At 43.3% G+C, this 25,564-nt stretch overlaps 1 protein-coding gene across 1 annotated transcript; it reads left to right on the top strand.

Moving 5' to 3' along the window:
* Window positions 1–1,683: 1,683 nt before the first annotated feature.
* On the top strand, window positions 1,684–17,808 carry LOC115794606 (NLR family CARD domain-containing protein 3-like). Its single transcript, XM_030750208.1, has 6 exons — window positions 1,684–2,095; window positions 3,795–3,970; window positions 4,091–5,912; window positions 13,335–13,508; window positions 14,306–14,479; window positions 17,366–17,808. The coding sequence occupies exons 1-6, from the start codon at window positions 1,974–1,976 to the stop codon at window positions 17,550–17,552; spliced, it is 2,655 nt and encodes an 884-aa protein (XP_030606068.1). The 5' UTR covers window positions 1,684–1,973; the 3' UTR covers window positions 17,553–17,808.
* Window positions 17,809–25,564: the final 7,756 nt, after the last annotated feature.

Raw genomic sequence — 25,564 nt, forward strand, 5'->3', positions numbered from 1 at the left:
GGGTTGTATAGTGTGCACATTGAGCCATGCATATTGCGATATAATCAAGACAGGGCCCTCCTTCTCCACCTCGCCTCGGACGTGACAGAGGCCTGGCTACCTGAAATCTTATTCTCCTCTCCTCTCTCCCATCCGGACCCCCGCTAGCCCCGGGCTGGGGGCATGCCACCCTCCCAGCCCCTACAGAAGCTCCGCCCCTGTACTCAGGTATAACAGGAGCTTTGTTTGGACTCGTGCAGAGTAGTGATGGGTCGGTCGCAAACGATCCGGCTCTAAGAGCCGGCTCTTTGAAGTGAACGACGGGAGCCGGCTCCCGGTAGTGAGCCGTTTCTTTTTTCTTTTCGTTAGTCTCCTTTTTTTTTTTTTGTGGAGGCCGCACATGATTAGTTAAGATGAATGGTAGCATATGATCGTCTACAATGAGCGGGAGGGGAGGGTCCATGGACACACTGCGCAGTGAGTAAACAAACACCAGAGAGGGAGGGGCTCCTGCAAAATTCGCTCGGAGACAGGAAAGAGCCAGAGGAAGTTGCGCGTCACATAGAGGCTACATGCAAGAACGGTGAGGAAAATGAGTGGCAGAAAGCGTAGCAAAGACTGGACACATTTTAACCTTATACCTCCAAACATGTCGAACGAGACACAGCGTACTTCAAAAGTGCCGGCGTTTGCGGACCTCCGGTCAAAAATACCGTAATACCACTACATGGCTGTGAAGTGTAATTTCTGAGCTTTCAGGAACCGTTTGAATTTTTTCGATAGCACGAATGGTCATGGAGTTACGGTGAAAAGCCAGCTGATCAAGTTCCTTGGACCAGCTGACTGCAGTGAGATGCTATGTCTTAATCAGCTGTTCGCACCTTGTAAGGTCAGGAAACCCGTGATTCAGCAGCGATCGCCTGGTGTTAAAGGATTATTCTGATAGACAGACAGAGTGTAGACTGCAAATTTAAAATTTAATATCAAGCAGGCTGCACAAACAACCTACATAGGTATACTGTATATGAATTGTTCATCCCTCAGTATTATTAGAAGAACAAAACAGGGCAGGTCATCAGGCAGGAGAAACAGGGTCAACTCCTCAAAGGCCCTCGTTTTTTTCTTATTTCCAATCTTTTGTTTTATAATTAATATTTGGAGCACTCTATTATATGTTGAGTATATAAACAAACGTTTGATATAGGCCTAATGTATGCTTTTACATTAGTAATTCATTTTACACTTTTTTTTTCTTTTTTTTAAAAATTAAAATCTAAGGAGCCATTTGGGAGCCGAAAGTTCCGGCTCTCTGAAAAGAGCTGGAATTCCCATCACTAGTGCAGAGCTGTTTCATCGAGCAGCATTACCAAGACGTGGCAATAACCAAATTGGCCAGCAGGTGTCACTGTGCAGATGGGTTTCACACTGTTTCAAAGCTTCGATACAATTCGCCACAGATGCTTCAAACGCTTCAGTGTTTCACAAATCCTCGTTCTGCCATCACTATTGTACAGCGCTGGGCTCAGACAGAACACTTCCTCTGTTTCCTGCGGCTTTCTCACCAACTCGAGTCACATAATGAGGCTCCGTTAACACAAGAATGGTATGAAAACGACACTTTTGAAAATGGGGTACTCGCACATGCGCACTATGGTTGCGGCGCCTACTGTATATCCGCCCCACCAAGTTGTGGCCTGACAATAAGAACTGCATCCTTTTCAACGTCCTGCGTTTCCGTGCAAACGGAGATCGTTTCTGAAAAGTTCCGTCTGAACGACACCATTAACACTGAAAACACTCCGTGTAAACGAGGCCTGAGGCGGTCACGTGATGCGCCTCGGTTGACTTTTATCACGTGATACGTCATTTGGAAACGCCCCCTTTGCTCGACACAGGCCTCGAGACTTTAGTATCAGATGTAACATCACTGTCTTGTCTGGTTGTTGCTCTGCTCTCAGTCGGTGTTGCTGGTTTCTCTCTCAGACTGACTGAAGATGAGTGGTTTGGAGGAAGAGGAGGGCAGAGCAGAGTCTCCAGGATCCAGCTGTCTGTCTATGAAGAATGATCGGTCCAAAGATCCTCCTCCAGACTTCAGTAATGAACCGTCAGACACAAAGTAAGAGCCTGTTTGTGTGAAGATGATTCATTGAGCAGGAATCAAAATGCTGCTGTCTGTTAGATCAGCTTCACTGAACTGTTGCATTCCCACTAACACAGCAAAGCTTCAGTGTGGATCAACATCAGGTTATTTTCCCACAGAGAAACTAGTTTGGACTGAAAACATCATCAAAGTCACTGAGAAACACATGAAGGAGTTCTTCTACCTGTTTGTATCTGTACACATGTGCAGCTCAGTCTCTGTGAGGAGTCATATATGAGTCACATATTAGATCCATCAAATCCCACATTAGAATACCTGAGGAATACAGTTATTACAGAGCACTGAGTCACAATGTTGGGGTCAAAGGTCACATCTTCAGCTTGATTCTTGGTGTTTATGAGACAAACTGATGATAATAAAAACAAAAAGCTGGATGTAGAAATGATGTGTGACAAAAAGCATGTGTGTGACTTTTCCCGTGCACAAACTGTTGTTCATGAAGGAGGAATGAGCAGTGAGAATGTGCAGACCTCATTCACACTTTAACCTCCTGAGACCTGAGCTCCTGTTTCTGAGGCATTTTTCATCTCTCCTACATATTTGTGATCACATGGACCTGATATGCAGATAAACTCAACTTCCTCTTTGAACAGGAAGTTGGATTTTGTTCCATGGTTGTTACAAACTTTTGTAAAAATGTCCTCAGATGGGACGATGGATTTATTTGATAGCATAACACAACAAAGTCAACATGGATGAACAAAGTCTAAAACACTATTGAGCAGAATGAAGTATGAGGTGCAGCAGAGCCTAAATGTAACGTCTCCATATGGACACAGGGTCTGAGGAGGTTAAAGCAGGGCTGTCACATTCAGGGTCACTCAGGACCACTTTGGGAAATGAGAATCACATTCAGGGACACACACACACACTTTGACTGGACACACAATGGAAGTGTCATAGATCCACATACAGTCTGGTCCACAGAAAGCCCTCAGCCAGTCCATCAGAAAGTTTATGAGCCTTTATAAGATTTGATAAAGAAAAATGTTTCCATGTAGTGCAGCTGTACCATACAGCCTTCTGCCCAAAGCTGGCTTCATAGAAAGCTAAAGCTCACATTTACAGCTCCATCAGTTTGAAATCAGACTGAGGAAACTTGAGCTTCTTCACTGATGTTTCTGCTGTCAAACAACTTGAGGCTGGAAACAGAGACTGAATGTGCAGATCCTGAAATGAGGAACGTCTCCCAGCTGATGAGGTCAATTATTAACATGGTTTGGTCTAAAAAGAGCGTCCCAGAGAGGCTGTGGGCAGGAGGGGTGCTGAGGCTGCTGCAGCAGATAACAATCAATTCAGTCTGAATTCCAAACATTACCAACATGAACATATGAATAAAGTGAGAAACAAACACAGTTGATGGCAAACAGAAGAACTGTGTAACTGAATCTATTCAAACTATTGTGAATGAGAGATTTGCTCACAGGGCAGGGAGGGGCTGTGTCATCTGTTCTCTCAGTGCTTCACTCCAACATTTCCACTTCAAACACATCAGTTCTTTCACAGCTACCATCAGGATTTGGGAGAAAAACACCAGCTGTTAGAAGCAGGAAAAGATTCACAGCCTTTTTCCTGCCAGGAAAGCAGCTCAGTGCCCAACAACATGAACATGTAAAAGAGCAGCTATGATTTTATTCTGTGTTTGTGTTTCCAGAGGTCAGCAGCACAGACACACAGCAGAGTCTTCAGTATCCAGCTGTCTGTCTATGAAGAGTGACGACTCCAAAGGTCTTCCTCCATTCTTCAGTAATGAACCTGGACCCCAGTGTGGAGAAAGATCCAGAACCAGAGCTGGACTGCAGACAGCCAGTCAGAGCAGCTGTGTACAAAGTAAGACTGAACATCTGTCTGCTGATGGACTCATTTCTGAAAACTGGACTTCTTGTTGTGATGTTCAGATATTAAAGAGTTTTCTTTCTCTTTGCTTTCATTGTTTTTCTTGTTGTTTAGCAGATCCTGGTCTGCAGGAGGTTTTACAGGAACATAAGATCAGTCTGAGGAGGAGATGTGAACATGTGACTGAAGGAAGTGATGAAACAGGAAGTAGAACCCTCCTGAACAGGATCTACACTGAGCTCTACATCACAGAGGGACAGAGTGAAGAGGTTCATACCCAACATGAGGTGAGGCAGCTGGAGACAGCTTCCAAGAAGAAGACCCTCCATGACACTCCAATCAGGTGCCACGACATCTTTAAAGCCTTAACTGACCAACAGAGACCCATCAGAGTGGTTCTGACCAACGGCGTCGCTGGTGTTGGAAAAACCTTCTCAGTGCAGAAGTTCACTCTGGACTGGGCAGAGGGCTTGGAGAACCAACATGTCAGTGTGTTGATTCTGCTTTCATTCAGGGAGCTGAACCTGATCCCAGATCAGCAGTACAGTCTTCTGGAGCTGCTCCATGTTTTCCATCCAACATTACAGAAGGTCCCAGCAGAGAAGCTCGCTGTCTGTAAATTTATATTCATCTTTGATGGCCTGGATGAAAGCAGACTTTCACTGGATTTCACCAACAGGAAGCTCGTGTCTGATGTCACACAGAAGTCATCAGTCAATGTGCTGCTGACAAACCTCATCGAGGGGAATCTGCTTCCCTCGGCTCTCATCTGGATAACTTCCCGACCTGCAGCAGCCAATCAGATCCCTCCTAATCATGTCCACAGGTTCACTGAAGTACAAGGCTTCACTGATGCCCAGAAGGAGGAGTACTTCAGGAGGAGATTCAGTGATGAAGAGCTGTCCAGCAGAATCATCTCCCACATGAAGACATCCAGGAGCCTCCACATCATGTGTAGAATCCCAGTCTTCTGCTGGATCACTGCTACAGTTCTGGAGCACATGTTGACTACAGAGCAGAGAGGAGAGCTGCCCAAGACCCTGACTGACATGTACTCACACTTCCTGCTGGTTCAGACAAAGAGGAAGAGGAACAAGTACCATGAGGGACATGAGACGAGTCCTCAGGAGCTGATGGAGGCTGACAGGGAAGTTCTTCTGAAGCTGGGGAGGCTGGCGTTTGAACATCTGGAGAAAGGAAACATCATGTTTTATCAAGAAGACCTGGAGCAGTGTGGTCTGGATGTGACAGAGGCCTCGGTGTACTCAGGAGTTTGTACAGAGATCTTCAAAAGAGAGTGTGTGATCTTCCAGAAACCAGTCTACTGCTTTGTTCATCTGAGCATTCAGGAGTTTCTGGCTGCAGTCTACATGTTCCACTGTTTCACCAACAGGAAGACAGAGGTGGTGGAGGACTTCCTAAAATCAAACAACATTTCACATTTTTTTGGAATCACTGCTCAGAGAGTTGTCCAATCTCTGGACGTCTTTCTGAGCAGAGTCATGGAGAAATCCTTGAAGAGTAAAAACGGCCACCTGGACCTGTTTGTTCGCTTCCTTCATGGCCTCTCTCTGGAGTCCAACCAGAGACTCTTAGGAGGTCTGCTGGGTCAGACAGAGAACAGCCCAGAAATCATCCAGAGAGCCATCAGCAACCTGAAGGAGATGAACAGTGATCAAATCTCTCCTGACAGAAGCATCAACATCTTCCACTGTCTGATGGAGATGAAGGACCTCTCAGTACATCAGGAGATCCAATGGTTCCTGAAGTCAGAGAACAGATCAGAGAGACTCTCTGAGATCCAGTGCTCAGCTCTGGCCTACATGATGCAGATGTCAGAGGAGGTTCTGGATGAGTTGGACCTGAAGAATTACAACACATCAAATGAGGGACGACGGAGACTGATCCCAGCTGTGAGGAACTGCAGGAAGGCTCAGTGAGTCCAGATGTGATTAACATTATCAGTTAGTGCAGATTAGTAGTTCTTTAAATATCCACACTGTGACATTCTCATCATTCTTAAACAGAGTTCCAGGTGTTTATTGTAAAAATAGCATCATACTTGTATTATATCTCTCTGTGATGTTTCTCTTTACCCACACTAACTGGTAGCAGCAGAAGGCTGCCCTCCCACAGCTTCATTCTAACAGTTTCCTCTGTTACTCATATTAACCAACTGACATCAGAGAGTTTCATGACATCTTCATCAGCAGCTAATTAGCTTGTCTCATTAACAGGACATAAATGACAGAAGTAAAATGTTGAAGATCACTGCTGCCACGAGCTTAGGTATCATTGATCTTTATGCTGCGGGTCAGCTACCCATTTACCAATCCCACATTGTTTTGGCAAAGTTACACACCGATTAAACATCAACTTTAGTGACATCTGATTGGTGTAACCGGGTGTCATTACTGTTGATGTGAATTATTATAATATCCTAACAAAATCTAATATTATTAGGATATTATTATTAGACTTCCAATATTAGAAGCCTAATAATAATATCTAATATTATTAGACTTCGAATAGGCTTCTGTGTAGGACTACTCTTCCTCCTGTCACCCAGTCGGCCTGATTTCCCAGCTGCTCGGGATCTGCTGGGGGAGACCTAACGGTGGCTAAGCTACCTTGGTCTGCACTGACTACAGGGGCCTGGCTGCTAGCTGCAGGATTTAATCATGTTTCACAAATATATCTGAAATCAGCAAACAAACATTCTGATTCACTGACCTTTCATCGATCATTCATCATCAGTTTGAACTCAGCTTTTCACTGTTCACACTCACTGACTCAGTGACTCTCAGCATTGGTCACTCACCTCTTTTTTGGTAGGAAACTGATGAAATCTGTACTTCTGACCCGTCCTGGGGTCAATGGAAGTCTTGCTGTTATTACTGCAGTTTTTGGCACAGCAAAAAGTACCTTTGGTGCTCATTCTGGTACACATTCACAGAACTATCAGACACTCAATGCAAAATACACTTAGCCTAGCACAATGCAGCAGTTGCATTCAAATGGCTGCTTTGGAAGTCGTGTGATTTTCAGAGTGACTCACCAAACGAGCTTCACTCAGTCTCCTTAATCTCTGCTGTGGCTCAGTTGTTCAGCCTTGGTGATCATCTGTGTGAAACTGTTGTTTGTATAAGTAATAAGCACGGGGAAAGCTGATTGTAATGTGGAGTTATTAACTATAATTAGGTTACAGGACATTTGACTTATTTCATTAAACATCTGATTTCTATCAGTATGTTAGAGGCTTGTGGGCAGTGGCGGTCCTAGCCTGTTTGGCGCCCTGGGCGAATATCCCCGCCGGCCCCCCCCCCACACACACACACACACACACACAATAGCGATCGCCGCACTACTACACTTGGGGGGGTAATGAGCGACTGCTGTGTGGTGTATGTAGCTTTCTGCCATGGTCTGACAGACAGGCTTTAACAGAAGGTCCCCCCACCATCACAGGCACACTCAGAATTTCTTTTAAATTTTTATTTGAAAAAACATGGAAGAAACTGAAATATTACACAGCTTCTGCTTACCTTTATCTTTGCTTGTTTCTCCTCTTCTTCTTTTCTCTTTTTCCTAAACTGTGCACCTGATGGCTTTGACCTTTTCCCTTCCATCTGCCACAATTCGCCACCACCACCGCCCATCCCCAGGGTTGTCAGATCTGACTGACAGTTGCCAGCCCAACACAACAAAACCTCCACTGAAACTCATGTTAATAGCACCAGGTGTGATATATATTTAAATATACAAGCTTTGGGTAACTTGTTAAAATTTTGGCTGCTTTTCACCATATTTGGTAGGTTTTTAGGAAGTTTTTATTGTAAAATTATATATCTATATAATTTTATAATTATATAGAAATATCTATATAATATTCCACCCCAATGTGTTCACAAGCTGCCCAATCTGGCAACACTGCGCCATCCACCAACATTTGTCCAAACTGTCTAGATTCGTATTTGTGTTATTTTTTTATCAGGATTCGGGTTCACACAAATACTGTGATTTAATGACCATATTTACAGTATTATAAATGAAATTGGCTTTGTGTTCTATCAGTTGTGTGCATCTAATTTTATTAGACGCACAGATTCATTCTGTGGAACATGGGAGGAAAAAAAAAGAGTCAGTTTTGCATATCTCGCAAAAGTTTTGCGAGATCCTGAGTTACTTTTGCGAGATCTCGCAAAACTTTTCAATATTAGGACATACACTTCGCGTTAATCTTGATATGGCAGTGTCCGTGAGGATGAAAGGTTTGGCGAGAGACTGCCAGCAAAAGTCACCTTTATTTATAATTCAGCGGTTACTGTTGGCTGTAACCAGGCCCAAACTGTACAGGCATGAATGAATGAACCCGGCTGACAGTCTCACTCTCACGCCATCACTGCTTCACTCGACTCGCACCCCAGGCTGAGAGGAGAAGGGGGCGGGGCAGCGCTGTGTGTGTGACGGTCGAGTGAAGCAGTGACAGCGAGACAGAGAGAGAATCCCCCGCCTGCCCTTTTTCTTCTGTTACAACCTGTCTGACCATGGCAGAAAGCTACATGCAATACACAGCAAGCAGAGGGCGCCCATTATCCCACAAGTGGAGCAGTGCGGTAGGCGTTGCTGCGGCGATCGCAATGCGTTGGGGGGAGGGGGGCGCTCATGCCGCCCTAGATGAAATGCCGCCCTGGGCGGCTGCCCATGTCGCCCATATCAGAAACCGCCACTGCTTGTGGGAAACGTGGTTAAATGGACTCCATGATTGAGCTTTCTTGTGAGCAGTTTGTAAATATTTGAATATTTTGTTAAAATACAAATTCAATAATCACTTGTTGATATATTTGTAGGTGTGACAGTGGTGAATATTGTTGTTATTGAATTTAATGAGACTAATGTTGAGAATTGGAATGGCGTAGGTCACTGAGGGTCAGTGGTTCACAGTATTTACAGATGTGTACTTATATTCTGCTTGGTATTTATGTTTTGTTGATTGTAACGTGCATGTTTTTGTTTCTGGGTTTTCAGTTCAAAGCTTTTTCACCTGAGACTGAATCATTTAATGAGCCTCTAATGTCAGAAGAAGCAAACTGAACAAATGGCTCATCTAAGCGAATTGTTCAGATTTAGACTTCTGCAGTGAATCTTTGCAGAGCTGCGCTGTGACCTACGTAAGTGGCCCGTGTTGCTGCATTGATGCTTGTGCAGGTGCATTATGTGTTCATTACCGTGTGGTTGTGTCCCCGTGTTTTACAAGCGCTGCCGGCCGACAGAAACAAATAAAAAGCTGGGACTTGTTCCCTCCTGGGTCCTCGCTCTTTGCTGTGCTCAGCTTTTTTCAGGTGCAAACTTATTTGACCCTCTAGGTTTTTTTTTACGTCTTTGTTCATTCTCTCACGTCCATTCCCATTTCTCCGACTCCCTGAGAACAGTGTTTTCCACAGTGGGTGCTTCCACCTGCTGCGGGCTGAAATCCACAGACTCCCGCAGAGCCTCAAACTCTCTGTGGAGGATTTCCAGCAGGGCCAGGCCGTCAGAGCTGGACACTTTCTTATTTATGGACTCCAACATGTCCACCTGGTTGCTGCTATGTAGAGACACCACATCCGGGAAGTCTTCAGGGTGGCTCCTCTTGGTGGACAGAGTCGGTGTCTTGTCTGGTTGGTGTTGATGGTGACAGTAAAGGAAACATTTAAAGCACTGTAATCTGTGAAGTGAGACTTGCAGCCTGCTATACAGCATGCATACTTCATGATGTGTAAATAAGCTTTTAGGGTTTTCACAGAAACACCACAGCTATGATTTTAGATTTAAGATTTAAGATAGTGTTTTATTTGTCACATGCACAGTTATACACAGTACAATGCACAGTGAAATGTATTTTGTACCTGCAACCATATATACACACACATATAAATAAGAAGAAGAATAAAAATAAAAAAAAGTAATTCACACTATACACTATACACACTTTTATAAATTATAATATTTACATTGTGCAATAATGGTCCAGTTAGGGCTCAGAGTTGAGCAGACGGATGGCTTGTGGGTAAAAACTCTTCTTCAACCTTTCAGTCTTAGTCCTCAGGCAGCGGTAACGCCGGCCTGATGGGAGCAGGGAGAAGAGAGAGTGTCCGGGGTGGCTGGGCTGTTTTAGGATCTTCATGGCCCTCAGCCTGCACTGCTTGGTGTAAATGTCCTGCAGGTTGGGGAGGGTGGTTCTGATGGTCCGTTCAGCTGAACGAACCACCCTTTTTAGGGCCATGAAGTCCTGCTTGGTGCAGTTTCCCATCCAGGTGGTGATGCTCCCACGCATGATGCTCTCGATGGTGCAGGTGTAAAAGTTCCTGAGCACCTTGAGTGGGAGCTTGAAGTCTCTCAGCCGCCTGAGGAGGTAGAGACGCTGTCTGGCCTTCTTCACAGTGATGTCCAGGACAGGTCCTGTGAGATGGTCACTCCCAGGTATTTGAAAGTGTCCACTCTTTCCACCTCAGCACCACTGATGACAAGTGGATGGTAGTCCCTCTGCTGCTTCCTGCTGAAGTCCACGATCAGTTCCTTCGTTTTGCTGACGTTGAGCAGGAGGTGGTTCTCCTGGCACCAGTTCTCCAGGCGGGAGACCTCTCTCCTGTAGGCTGTCTCCTCATTGTGAGAGATTAGTCCCACAACAGCAGTGTCGTCAGCAAACTTGATGATGACGTTGGACTCTGACGTGGCCTCGCAGTCATGGGTGTACAGTGAGTACAGCAGAGGGCTGAGCACACAGACTTGGGGGGATCCAGTGTTGAGGGTGAGGGAGGATGAGGTGAGGTGACCCACTCGTACCACCTGTGGTCTGCTGGTCAGGAAGCTGTGAACCCACCTGCACAGGGATGGGCCCAGGCCCAGGTCCAGCAGCTTAGAGACCAGCCTGGAGGGAACTATGGTGTTGAATGCTGAGCTGTAATCTACAAACAGCACTCTCACATAGTTCCCCTTACCAGTGTCTATGTGTGAAAGGGTCTTGTGGAGGAGGAAGGATATGGCGTCATCTGTGGATCTGTCTGGCCGGTATGCAAACTGTAGTGGGTCGAGGGTGGTGGGCAGTGAGGAGGTGATGAATGTCTTGATGAGTCTCTCAAAACACTTCATCACCACAGAGGTGAGTGCTATGGGCCTGAAGTCATTGGGGCTGCTGGGGTGTGGTTTCTTTGGGACAGGGACTATGATGGACTTTTTAAAGCAGGTGGGAATCACACACAGTTTCAGTGAGAGGTTGAATATCAGTGTAAACACAGGTGCCAGCTGGTCAGCGCAGGTCTTAAGGACACGTCCACTAATACCGTCTGGTCCAGCCGCTTTCCTGGTGTTTACACGTCTAAACGCCCTCCTCACGTCGCGCTCCGTCACAGTGAGTGTCTCCGCCCCTCCGGCCGGGAGCGCAGCGGGCTGTCGGCTTCCCGACTCAAAGCGCGCAAAGAAGATGTTGAGTTCATCAGCCAGAGAAGCGTCGGCACTCACCGGGTGTGTGTGTGGTGCTTTGTAGTGCGTGATGGTGCGTAGTCCCTGCCACAGTCCCCTGGGGTCAGACTGTTGTAGTTGCTGTTCCAGTCTGCGGCCGTAGCGATGTTTTGCCTCTTTCACCGCTCTGCGGACGTTGTATGATGCAACCTTGTAGTCCTCCATGTTCCCAGAGGCGAGGCCGGAGTTGTAGGCAACTGTGCGGGACCTCAGGGCGTCGCGGACAGATTTATCCACCCACGGCTTCTGGTTGGGAAAAGTCCTGATGGTCCTCCTAAGTGAAGTGTCTTCAACAACTTTCCCAATAAATCCCACGACAGTTTCCGTAAACAGTCTGAACATCCTTAAAATGCTCCTTAACTCACCTTTTCACAGCAGCCCCTGCACCAACAGGTCACTGAATGAATCTGCTGAGAGAAAGAAACGTGTGTGTGACTGCAGGGACGCCTGAACAGAGAAATCTGTCTGAATCCAAAGAAGCACGTGTACTGAATGCTAACAGCTGTTCTGCTAAAAAGCTAAAACCGCTAACATCACCTCAGTCATCAGCTTTGTTAGCAAAGCCGCTCTGCTCTCAGCATCATGAGAGGGAAGAGATGCTTTAATAGTTTAATAGATACCTGACACCTCTGTTAGCTACATGCAGCTATTTAGTACCAAGCTGGAGGAAAGACAGTGTTATATCAGCAAGCTGATGCTACTGAACTTGAGTTTGGTATACCTGCCTTACAGGTGTGTGTGTGTGTGTGTGTGTGTGTATGTGTGTGTGTGTGTGTGTGTGTGATCATCATTGAGTATTTAGGCATGAATCCTTTTCTTTGCCTTCTTGTCCATTCAGAGGAGCCACAGGGTGGTTGTGGGATCCTGGAGTAACTGTCTGTCAGTGTAGAGCTGATCCATGATGAGGGGGGCCCGTTTACCCCTGTGTCTGTGTTCACAGTGGGATATAGTATTTTCCACCTGTTGTTGGTTTCCTTGGGAAACTGCTCCTTCATACCAAACAATGTTCCTTTGAATTCCTGCTTCTTGCTTTTAAGCCGTTCTTTCTGCTGGAAATGTTCAAATTTAGCAATGATGGGACGTTTCCTGTTTCCTCCTCGAGCTCTGAGTCGGTGAACGTGGTGGAATGAGATATGAGATGGTGCTGACAGTTTCCATCTCACAGAGACTCAAAGTCCCAAAGACCACCACTGATGGAGAAAAACAAGTGTGTGTCCTTAAAGCTGCCTTTGTTTGCACTTTATGCACTGCTGCACTTCTAAAACTTGTATCTGTTCATCCTGTGAACTCACTTATTTAACTTTATTATTAATGTTCACAGTGAGTTCTATGTGCTCTCATTTAAAGCTGCTTACTGATCGCAGTAAAGTATAAACTGTTAAAGCATCAAAAACAAAAAGACAAGAAAAAGTTTCATTTTTACAGCGTCTGTCAACTGAAATCAGTAGAGGGGTCGAATATGAAGTCAAATCAAATGTGTGAGAACTTCAATGTCAGAGGTGCTTTACTGCCAAATTGATGATATTTTCATCTTTTTCATTCTGTGTTTGATAAATTCATTTACATGTTTATCATGTAGTGAAGTGGGTCTTCTTTTCTCTTTAACTTGATATTGTTTATTGCATTTTTATCTCAAATGTATAATTTTATTCTAAGAACACCAAATGAGCTGCTGCACTGTGTGAGAGAGAGGGCATGCTGGAGGACCATGATCACCAACACCATTCAGCAAAGCACTAAAGAAATATTATTATTATTATTATTATTATTATTATTGAGTCTGTCATGTTTTCCTATCTTTGGTTGTTCTCTATGTTCTGTTTCTAAATCACTTTAAGTTGCTTTTCTTGTGTTTCAGACTTTCTAGCTGTGGACTCTCAGAGACTCACTGTGAAGTTGTAGCTTCAGCTCTGAAGTCCAACCCCTCCCATCTGAGAGAGCTGTGGCTGTTTATCAACAACCTGCAGGATTCAGGAGTGAAGCTGTTGTCTGCTGGATTAAAGAGTCCAAACTGTAAACTGGAGACTCTGCTGTGAGTTCACTGACTGTTGCTGATTAACAGAGTTATGAAAAATGGAGATACAGAGTTTTTAGTTAGAACAAATGCTCTGAGCTGATAGAAGAAGGATCACAAAGAGTTTAAACTACAGAGCAGAGTCACATGTGCTGATTAACACACACACACACACACACACACACACACACACACACACACACACACACACACACACACACACACCTCTTTGGTCTGCTGTTGCTTTAAAAAGAAATGAATGAAAAACTGCAGAGGTGGAAGTGGCTGCTTTAGACTGGAGTGTTTTTATAAAGCACTAATCAATCAGAGCAGAAATAGAAAACAATGATGTGACATCATTAAGAACAAATTGATGGAAAAAGTCAAAATAAAATATTTGAATGATTGAATAAAACCACTTGTGAGATATGACAGAAATCTCCCTCTGAGGTCTGCATGGACCCCAGTGGGTAGGATGAGGGTTAAAATGACATTTGTGTCATAACAGAGTTTGAGCATCAAGCAGTCTGCAGATGGTTGTATAATAAAAAGAAAGAGAGAAGCAGCCCAATGACAGGAATGCAGGTCAGCAGGTAGATCTTCATGATTGAACTGAGCCAAAAACTTCATCTGGATGCTGTGTGTAGAAAGCTGACATGATTATGATTCACAGTATCAGAAGGACAAATTCATGCTCCTCATTGATAGAAAAGCTCATTGATTAGCTCATAATAATGTTGAGCTGCACATTTAAAACCTGAACACATCTGATTGATCATCAATGATTTGATCTCTTTGTTTTATTCTTTGTTCAGATTGAGGAGCTGCAGCCTGTCAGAGATCAGCTGTGTGTCTCTGATCTCAGCTCTGAAGTCCAACCCCTCCCATCTGAGAGAGCTGGACCTGAAAAACAACAATCTGCAGGATTCAGGAGTGAAGCAGCTGTGTGGTTTTCTGGAGAGTCCAGAATGTAGACTGCAGACTCTGAGGTCAGTTCACTGACTGTGTTTCTATTCTCTGTCTTATCTGCTTATTTACCAAGTGAACCTCATTTGTCTTCAGACATAACTTCCCTTCAACATGGAAATTTCTTCTTCTTCATCTTTTTCTCTTGTCTGAAATGAAGTGTGTTTTGATGAAAGGCGAGTGTGTCAGTGATGGTGATAAATGCCTTATTTCAGACACACAGGTCCAGCTCAGAACAAAAAGAAAAGTGTAAAAAGCAGCAGAAAGATGTTTGTGTCCTCATGTTTCCACAAACAAGACCAATATCTGCTGTCACTGTGAGCATGCTCAGTTAAGGCCGTTATGAGCACATCTTTAGAATCAGTTAGTCGACATCAATTTGGACATAAATTCCTCCACACAGCATGAAATGCACAAACATGACTGGTCACAAACACGTGGCTGCACTTGTCCATGTTGGAAGCTTGAGCCAAATCCTGAATGCATCATTGTGTCTAACCTGAGGCTTTTTCATTGTTGCTGAACTAGAAGTGCTCCACACATAGACTGTATAAAGAGGACGGCAGGCTGTAAACAGCCATTTGATCAGCATCTGTTCTAGGGATGGATATGATTTTTACAATAATATTCATCAATAGATTAATATTGACTTTAGCAGACCCTGAGCAGCTGCTACAAGCTGCTGTTTGAGATCAGAGCTGCAACGATTCATCGAGTAACTCCAATAATTCCATTATAAAAAATCCTCGACACAATTTGTTGCTTCGATGCTTCGTTTAAACTCTGCAGCGCTCAGGTGTCTCCATGTTGTTTCAGCCACATTAGCGACTAAAAACAGACCTGTGATAGAAACTTATTTAGGAGCACGTGTGTGAATACAAAGTATTACAACATTAAGCTCGTGCAGCCCCCAGTTTTCCAACAAAAAGCCTGATAACAGCACCAAAGGTGTTGACGTCAGTTTAACGTGAGTCTGTCTACAATCACACGGTGCAGAGCAAAGAGGCGGAGCCGTTACTGAGACCGTGAGCTCAGGTGGAGCCAAAGAAAACGTTTTTCTAGCATCCTAAACAGCAGCACTTGTTCCTGTAACCACCATTAAACCTTTACTGGGAAACAGCTGCAGCTCCTTCATCATCCACCTGATCAACAAACTGCAGCCTGAAGAAAAGAACTTTGTAGCTGCTCCATCCACCGCCGTTTGTTCCACACAGAGAAAATCTGCAGTAAAGATCCAGAAGTTACAATAAAATCTGCAGATGAACGTTAACTTAGTCTGACACCATGTTTAAATCAGGCTGAAGGCTGACGGCAGCCGTCCTGCTTTATATGGCAGTAAGTCTAAAGGGGGGCATTGGGTGTACTAGACCATATTTATTTAAGGCTTTAGGAACATTAGTTTGGAGATTTAGATTCATAGAAAATATTAATAAATATCCCCTTTGACACAGGAAATTTGGTGGGATATTTTTTTAATCCTGTCATGTGATCTGAATGAACTGTTGTGTCAAACATATTTGCTCTTCCAAGATGAGCTCTATAGATTCTCTATAAGCTCCTCTTGTTAGTGTTTGTCCTTTTATTTATTTATTTGTGTTATTTTTCACATAAATATAAACGTGTTGTAGCAACGCCGGAGTTGACACACTGAGAAAAAGCAAGAAAGAAAAAAAGAGAGGAGAAAATAGAAAAAGGGGACAGAGAGGACAGAGCACAAGTAGAAAACCACAATGTTCATCAACTGCTGCACCTGTTTAAAAAAAACACACAAAACACAAACAAAACAAAATATGGAGATAAACCCCGTAAGAAGTGAGTCACCTTCATAGTCCAGAAAACCCAGGATCAACCCTGAAGTTACCTGGATAGGAGGGAATCATGCTCTGTAGCGCTGCTTCTGGAGTCTCCGTGTTGATGGTGGCGGAGGAGCAGATGGAGACGTGGTTGCTCGGCCGGTTGGAGCAGTGGGTCAGAGTGAACTGAGCCCACCAAAAGTTAAAAATGTCCCTTTGTTCAGCCGGAGGAAAAAGCAGCACAGAAACTATGAATACAGTTTCTAATGTCTGATTGGATGGTCAGCCTACAGCCCGCCTCCAAAGTCTCTGATTGGCCACCATCTTAATGTGATCAGAGGTACAAACACAGAAGAAGAAACACACACACACACACACACACACAGAGTTGTAACCTGCTCTAACATGTGCAGCTGAGCCAGTTTAGTTTTTCTGCTAGTTTTATTTTTCTGTGTAGTTCTCACTGACCTGTTGTAGCAGCTTTTGTGGTTGGATGTGTTGTGATGCACAGAGATACAGAGATAGCAGCATCTGAACAGGGACTCAAACCGGGAACCTGCAGGTCACTAGTCGGCTGCTCAAACCTCCAGTCTTCATCTCAACAAAGTCGCCCACCAATAATTTTTATCTGCCCACCCAAACATAGCAGTCTAGATCCGGCCCTGCTTGGATGAGGCTCTCTGAGGACGGCTGTTGCACAAATGAGTGTGAAAGGCAGAATGACAGAATGGCTCTTAGTTTGAAAGGAGAGGAAACAGGAAGTGATGCGCTCACAAAGGCAGGTAAGATTATTGGAACAGCTGATGAGGACAGAATTGAGTTTGACAGTGTGGGAAAGTGGAAATGATGGAAAGAAGAGAGAAGCAGCCCAATGACAGGAATGCAGGTCAGCAGGTAGATCTTCATGATTGAACTGAGCCAAAAACTTCATCTGGATGCTGTGTGTAGAAAGCTGACATGATTATGATTCACAGAATCAGAAGGACAAATTCATGCTCCTCATTGATAGAAAAGCTCATTGATTAGCTCATAATAATGTTGAGCTGCACATTTAAAACCTGAACACATCTGATTGATCATCAATGATTTGATCTCTTTGTCTTATTCTTTGTTCAGCTTGGATGGCTGCAGCCTGTCAGAGATCAGCTGTGTGTCTCTGAGCTCAGCTCTGAAGTCCAACCCCTCCCATCTGAGAGTGCTGAACCTGAGTTTCAACAATCTGCAGGATTCAGGAGTGAAGCAGCTGTGTGGTTTTCTGGAGAGTCCAGAATGTAGACTGCAGACTCTGAGGTCAGTTCACTGACTGTGTTTCTATTCTCTGTCTTATCTGCTTATTTACCAAGTGAACCTCATTTGTCTTCAGACATAACTTCCCTTCAACATGGAAATTTCTTCTTCTTCATCTTTTTTTCTTGTCTGAAATGAAGTGTGTTTTGATGAAAGGCGAGTGTGTCAGTGATGGTGATTAATCAACATATAAATCAACAGATATCAACAATCAATCATTCCATCAACATATAAATAATTCTTATAACAACCAAAAGATAAATCATGAATGAAAAGGAGCAGAAAGAAGTATAAACTTATAATATCTGCCCCTCATTCACACACACACAAAAACAGCGTACCTCTCACTTTCAGTCCAAAAAAAATGGTAAAATGAACCTCAAGAGAATTCAATAAATAAATAAAATGTTGTAATGTTAGTTTAATATTACTAAAAATTATTAGAACATATCACTAAAAAAAACTGTTTTATTTTTATTTTATTTTAATATTATTAACTATAGTAACATCTCGGGTGTTACGGGTCAGTTTTGACCCAAATATATTTACTTCTAGACAAATCCTAAAAAGTTTGTTTTTCCTTTCAAAAATAGAACATCAATACAAATATAAACTAAAAGCAGAACAAGTATCTCATCAACAATGTTACTGCCTGTAAAAGGTCATTATGAAGAAAGTGGAGCCTTGTCTTTGACCTGCTAAATTTCAGGGGGCAGCCAGGGTTTGGTTTTGGGTTTGTGCCCATCATGGCAGATTTGCTCCTGAGAAGTCCTTCTATAGGGTCAAAGGTGGTAAAGAAATTACTGCACATGATATTGTGAGCTCAGAGTCCAGTGGTCATATTAAGGGTCACATTTTTCTTGATTTTTCTCAGGTATGGCACTCGCAGGTTTGCCTGTGTAAATCTGTAGATTCCATGCATAGCTGGTGTTTGAATCATAAGCTGTCCAGATTTCTATGCCACATTTTCCTGGCTTGCTGGGCATGTATTCCAGAAGGGACATTTTCTATGGAAAGGAACAAAAACAGTTATTTGTTGTCACCTCTGACCCTAGGTTGAACATCAGTGGAAGCAAGCTTGTCAGATTTTGCTCCAGTATCTCTGCTGTCAGATCTAAAGACTCTTGATATCATTGGAAAGGTCTGAAGTGGTGTTGTTGTCCAGAAAATATTTCTGCCTGTTGACGTGTCTCACATACTATCAGCAGCCTCATTGATGGATCTGTACACTCCAGCAAGAAGAAGAGCACCAAACATCCAAGTACTCATCATTCCAAATGTGCACTTTTTCCCTTCAAGGTTTGTCACAGCAATGATGACTTATTCTTGTCACAGCAAACGTTTCCATCCCAGCAGTCATTTTGATGACATCTGAAGCAGCTGCCCTGCCATGTAAGCCAAGAGGTTGTACTCCAAGAGATGTTACCACTTCTTGATTTGTACGTTTCAGCAGGAGCAGCTTCAGCACTTGTGACCTCCTCATCAGACTCATCAGATGTGTCTGTGTCCTCTGGTTGATACTCAGTATCGTCCTCCTCATCAGAAACTGGCTCATCTTCATCACTATGGTGCTCTGTGTCTTCTGCCTCATCTTCAGCAAAGATATGATCCAGAGCTTGGCTTATTCTAAATCTTCTTCTCATATTGGCAAACTTGAGATGTGGCCTCTGCAAGTAACAAACTAAACAGCTGTGCTCTATACATGTCTGTGCATGTCTGTACATGTCTGTATATGTCTGTGCATGTCTGTACATGTCTGTGCATGTCTGTGCATGTCTATACATGTCTGTGCATGTCTGTGCATGTCTATACATGTCTGTGCATGTCTGTACATGTCTGTGCATGTCTGTGCCCATCTGGATGATCTAATCAGTCTTTGGAAGCAGAGTTTGAGAGGCTGTCAATACCAGCAGTAGGGATAAAGGAGGATGTTTGTCCAGGGAAGGAGGGTAAACAGGGAAGCTCCTAACTTCTCTCTGACAGTGTCAGTGAGGTCACAGTGTGTTTATGATTTCAGTTCTGACACAAACTATTGTTTTATAATCTCAGATTATAACTGAGTCAAAATCGACCCTGACACCACAGAAGTCATTATTTTCATCAGAGCATTTTAAAATTTAATGAAATAGATTTTTTTTTTTTGTTTTGTTTAAATAAAGGTTCCTGACTAAGTCAAACAGCCTTGACACAATAAACAGATTTAAATGGTCGGTGCTGACCGTAACACTAGAGGAAGGTTAAGGCCGTTATGACACATCTTTAGAATCAGTTAGTCGACATCAATTTGGACATAAATTCCTCCACACAGCATGAAATGCACAAACATGACTGGTCACAAACACGTGGCTGCACTTGTCCATCTTGGAAGCTTGAGCCAAATCCTGAATGCATCATTGTGACTAACCTGAGGCTTTTTCATTGTTGCTAAACTAGAGTCTGTGTAGATTCTCAGTCATCCAGGTCATAGTAGTCTCTGGAGCTTGAAAAGGCGACTGGACTTCTTTTTGTTTCTTAAAGATGTTTCACCTCTCATCCGAAAGGCTTCTTCAGTTCTCAACCAAATGGTGGAGAGACCCAGGTATTTAAACCCCTGTGGGCGTAGTCCCCTGGAGGTGGTTATGACCCTCTATTGATCATGTGCGTGAACACATGTGCCCAGGTGTGAAGGGGCGTGGGTCATATTTAATCAGTGGTTTCAGTTGAAACCAATTTAGGACTCCGCTCCATTGTTTCCTGTGGCCTATTGAGGTCACTGGAACAAAGGTGTGAATGGGGGTTGAGACGTCTGGGAAGGGAGCTCAGAGATTGCTAAACTAGAAGTGCTCCACACATAGACTGTATAAAGAGGACAGCAGGCTCTAAACAGCCATTTGATCAGCATCTGTTCTAGGGATGGACATGATTTTTACAATAATATTCATCAATATTATTGACTTTAGCAGACCCTGAGCAGCTGCTACAAGCTGCTGTTTGAGATCAGAGCTGCAACGATTCATCGAGTAACTCCAATAATTCCATTATAAAAAATCCTCGACACAATTTGTTGCTTCGATGCTTCGTTTTAAACTCTGCAGCGCTCAGGTGTCTCCATGTCAGCGCGAGTGTTTCAGCCACATTAGCGACTAAAAACAGACCTGTGATAGAAACTTATTTAGGAGCACGTGTGTGAATACAAAGTATTCCAACATTAAGCTCGTGCAGCCCCCAGTTTTCCAACAAAAAGCCTGATAACAGCACCAAAGATGTTGACGTCAGTTTAACGTGAGTTTGTCTACAATCACACGGTGCAGAGCAAAGAGGCGGGGCCGTTACTGAGACCGTGAGCTCAGGTGGAGACAAAGAAAACGTTTTTCTAGCATCCTAAACAGCAGCACTTGTTCCTGTAACCACCATTAAACCTTACTGGGAAACAGCTGGAGCTCCTTCATCATCCACCTGATCAACAAACTGCAGCCTGAAGAAAAGAACTTTGTAGCTGCTCCATCCACTGCCGTTTGTTCCACACAGAGAAAATCTGCAGTAAAGATCCAGAAGTTACAATAAAAACTGCAGATGAACTTTAACTTAGTCTGACACCATGTTTAAATCAGGCTGAAGGCTGACGGCAGCCGTCCTGCTTTATATGGCAGTGAGTCTAAGGGGGGCATGGGGTGTACTAGACCATATTTATTTAAGGCTTTAGGAACATTAGTTTGGAGATTTAGATTAATAGAAAATATAAATAAATATCCCCTTTGATACAGGAAATTTGGTGGGAATTTTTTTTTATCCTGTCATGTGATCTGAATGAACTGTTGTGTCAAACATATTTGCTCTTCCAAGATGAGATCTATAGATTCTCTATAAGCTCCTCTTGTTAGTGTTTGTCCTTTTATTTATTTATTTGTGGGTTTTTTTACATAAATATAAATGTGTTGTAGCAACGCCGGAGTTGACAGGCTGAGAAAAAGCAAGAAAGAAAAAAGAGAGAGGAGAAAATAGAAAAAAGGGGACAGAGAGGACAGAGCACAAGTAGAAAACCACAATGTTCATCAACTGCTACACCTGTTTAAAAAAAACACACAAAAACACACAAAACAAAATATGGAGATAAACCCGGTAAGAAGTGAGTCACCTTCATAGTCCAGAAAACCCAGGATCAACCCTGAAGTTACCTGGATAGGAGGGAATCCTGCTCCGTAGCGCCGCCTCTGGAGGTCTCCGTGTTGATGGTGGCGGTGGAGCAGATGGAGACGTGGTTGCTCGGCCGGTTGGAGCAGTGGGTCAGAGTGAGCTGAGCCCACCAAAAGTTAAAAATGTCCCTTTGTTCAGCCGGAGGAAAAAGCAGCACAGAAACTATGAATACAGTTTCTAATGTCTGATTGGATGGTCAGCCTACAGCCCGCCTCCAAAGTCTGTGATTGGCCACCATCTTAATGTGATCAGAGGTACAAACACAGAAGAAGAAACACACACACACACACACACACACACACACACACACACACACACACAGAGTTGTAACCTGCTCTAACATGTGCAGCTGAGCCAGTTTAGTTTTTCTGCTAGTTTTATTTTTCTTTGTAGTTCTCACTGACCTGTTTGTAGCAGCTTTTGTGGTTGGATGTGTTGTGATACACAGAGATACAGAGATGGTAGCATCTGAACAGGGACTCAAACCGGGAACCTGCAGGTCACTAGTCGGCTGCTCAAACCTCCAGTCTTCATCTCAACAAAGTCGCGCACCAATCATTTTTAGCTGCCCACCCAAACATAGCAGTCTAGATCTGGCCTGCTTGGATGAGGCTCTCTGAGGACGGCTGTTGCACAAATGAGTGTGAAAGGCAGAATGACAGAATGGCTCTTAGTTTGAAAGGACAGGAAACAGGAAGTAATGCGCTCACAAATGCGGGTAAGATATTGGAACAGCTGATGAGGACAGAATTGAGTTTGACAGTGTGGGAAAGTGGAAATGATGGAAAGAAGAGAGAAGCAGCCCAATGACAGGAATGCAGGTCAGCAGGTAGATCTTCATGATTGAACTGTGCCAAAAACTTCATCTGGATGCTGTGCGCAGAAAGCTGACATGATTATGATTCACAGTATCAGAAGGACAAATTCATGCTCCTCATTGATAGAAAAGCTCATTGATTATCTCATAATAATGTTGAGCTGCACATTTAAAACCTGAACACATCTGATTGATCATCAATGATTTGATCTCTTTGTTTTATTCTTTGTTCAGATTGTGGAGCTGCAGCCTGTCAAAGATCAGCTGTGAGTCTCTGAGCTCAGCTCTGAAGTCCCAACCCCTCCCATCTGAGAGAGCTGGACCTGAGTGACACAATCTGCAGGATTTCAGGAGTGAAGCAGCTGTGTGGTTTTCTGGAGAGTCCAGAATGTAGACTGCAGACTCTGAGGTCAGTTCACTGACTGTGTTTCTATTCTCTGTCTTATCTGCTTATTTACCAGGTGAACCTCATTTGTCTTCAGACATAACTTCCCTTCAACATGGAAATTTCTTCTTCTTCATCTTTTTTTTCTTGTCTGAAATGAAGTGTGTTTTGATGAAAGGGTGAGTGTGTCAGTGATGGTGATAAATCAACATATAAATCAACATATATCAACATTCAATCATTCCATCAACATATAAATAATTCTTTATAACAACCAAAGAAAAGTCATGAATGAAAAGGAGCAGAAAGAAGTATAAACTTATAATATCTGCCCCTCATTCACAAACACACACAAAAACAGACGTACCTCTCACTTTCTGTCTAACAAAAATGGTAAAATGAACCTCAAGCAGAATTCAATAAATAAATAAAATGTTGTTAATGTTAGTTTAATATTACTAAAAATTATTAGAACATATCACTAAAAAATTGTTGTATTTTTATTTTATTTTAATATATTAACTATAGTAACATCTCGGGTTGTTACGGGGTCAGTTTTGACCCAAATAATTTACTTCTAGACAAATCCTAAAAGTTTTGTTTTTCCTTTCAAAAATAGAACATCACTACAAATATAAACTAAAAGCAGAACAAGTATCTCATCAACAACTGTTACTGCCTGTAAAAGCTCAGTATGAAGAAAGTGGAGCCTTGTCTTTGACCTGCTAAATTTCAGGGGGGCAGCCAGGGTTTGGTTTTGGGTTTGTGCCCCATCATGGCAGATTTTGCTCCTGAGAAGTCCTTCTATAGGGTCAAAGGTGGTAAAGAATTACTGCGCATGATATTGTGAGCTCAGAGTCCAGTGGTCATATTAAGGGTCACATTTTTCTTGGTTTTTCTCAGGTATGGCACTCGCAGGTTTGCCTGTGTAAATCTGTAGATTCCATGCATAGCTGGTGTTTGAATCATAAGCTGTCCAGATTCTATGCCATATTTTCCTGGCTTGCGGGCATGTATTCCAGAAGGGGCATTTTCTATGGAAAGGGACAAAAAATGGTTATTTGTTGTCACCTCTGACCCTAGGTTGAACCATCCAGTGGAAGCAAGCTTGTCAGATTTTGCTCCAGTATCTCTGCTGTCAGATCTAAAGACTCTTGATATCATTGGAAAGGTCTGAAGTGGTGTTGTTGTGCCAGAAAATATTTCTGCCTGTTGACGTGTCTCACATACTATCAGCAGCCTCATTGATGGATCTGTACACTCCAGCAAGAAGAAGAGCACCAAAATCCAAGTACTCATCATTCCAAATGTGCACTTTTTCCCTTCAAGGTTTGTCACAGCAATGATGACTTATTTCTTGTCACAGCAAACGTTTCCATCCCAGCAGTCATTTTGATGACATCTGAAGCAGCTGCCCTGCCATGTAAGCCAAGAGGTTTGTACTCCAAGAGATGTTACCACTTCTTGATTTGTACGTTTCAGCAGGAGCAGCTTCAGCACTTGTGACCTCCTCATCAGACTCATCAGATGTGTCTGTGTCCTCTGGTTGATACTCAGTATTGTCCTCCTCATCAGAAACTGGCTCATCTTCATCACTGTGGTGCTCTGTGTCTTCTGCCTCGTCTTCAGCAAAGATATGATACCAGAGCTCGGCTTATTCTAAATCTTCTTCTCATTTTGGCAAACTGGAGATGTGGCCTCTGCAAGTAACAAACTAAACTGCTGTGCTGTATACATGTCTGTGCATGTCTGTACATGTCTGTGCCACTCTGGATGATCTAATCAGTTCTTTGGAAGCAGAGTTTGAGAGGCTGTCAATACCAGCAGTAGGGATAAGGAGGATATTTGTCCAGGGAAGGAGGTAAACAGGGAAGCTCCTAACTTCTCTCTGACAGTGTCAGTGAGGGTCCACAGTGTGTCTATGATTTCCAGTTCTGACACAAATTATGTTTTATTAATCTCAGATTATAACTGAGTCAAATCGACCCTGACACCACAAATGTCATTGTTTTCATCAGAGCATTTAAAATTTAATGAATAGATTTTTTTGTTTTGTTTTGTTTAAATAAAGGTTCCTGACCAAAGTCAAACAGCCTTGACACAATAAACAGATTTAAATGGTCGGTGCTGACGCTAACACTAGAGGAAGGTCAAGGCCGTTATGAGCCATCGTTTAGAATCAGTTAGTTGACATCAATTTGGACATAAAATCCTCCACACAGCATGAAATGCACAAACATGACCTGGTCACAAACACGTGGACTGCACTTGTCCATCTTGGAAGCTTGAGCCAAATCCTGAATGCATCATTGTGGTCTAACCTGACGGCTTTTTCATTGTGCTAAACTAGAAGTGCTCCACACATAGGACTGTATAAAGAGGACAGCAGGCTCTAAACAGCCATTTTATCAGCATCTGTTCTAGAGATGGACAATGATTTTTACAATAATATTCATTCAAGTTCCTAAACAATCTCCATGTTTTTAACCAAAATTTGTCTAAAATATGTGTGTACATATTTTCCTTGGCTGGTTGAATGTAATGCACCATTACTGCCAGAAGGTGGCAGTCATACACCATTACTGCCAATGAATGCTTCTAATTTCTGATGAAGAGTCTCATCTGTGTGCAGAAGATCCTCTGAACTCAGATC

This window comes from Archocentrus centrarchus, chromosome 16, assembly GCF_007364275.1.
Source record: "Archocentrus centrarchus isolate MPI-CPG fArcCen1 chromosome 16, fArcCen1, whole genome shotgun sequence".
Classification (NCBI taxonomy): Eukaryota; Metazoa; Chordata; class Actinopteri; order Cichliformes; family Cichlidae; genus Archocentrus; species Archocentrus centrarchus.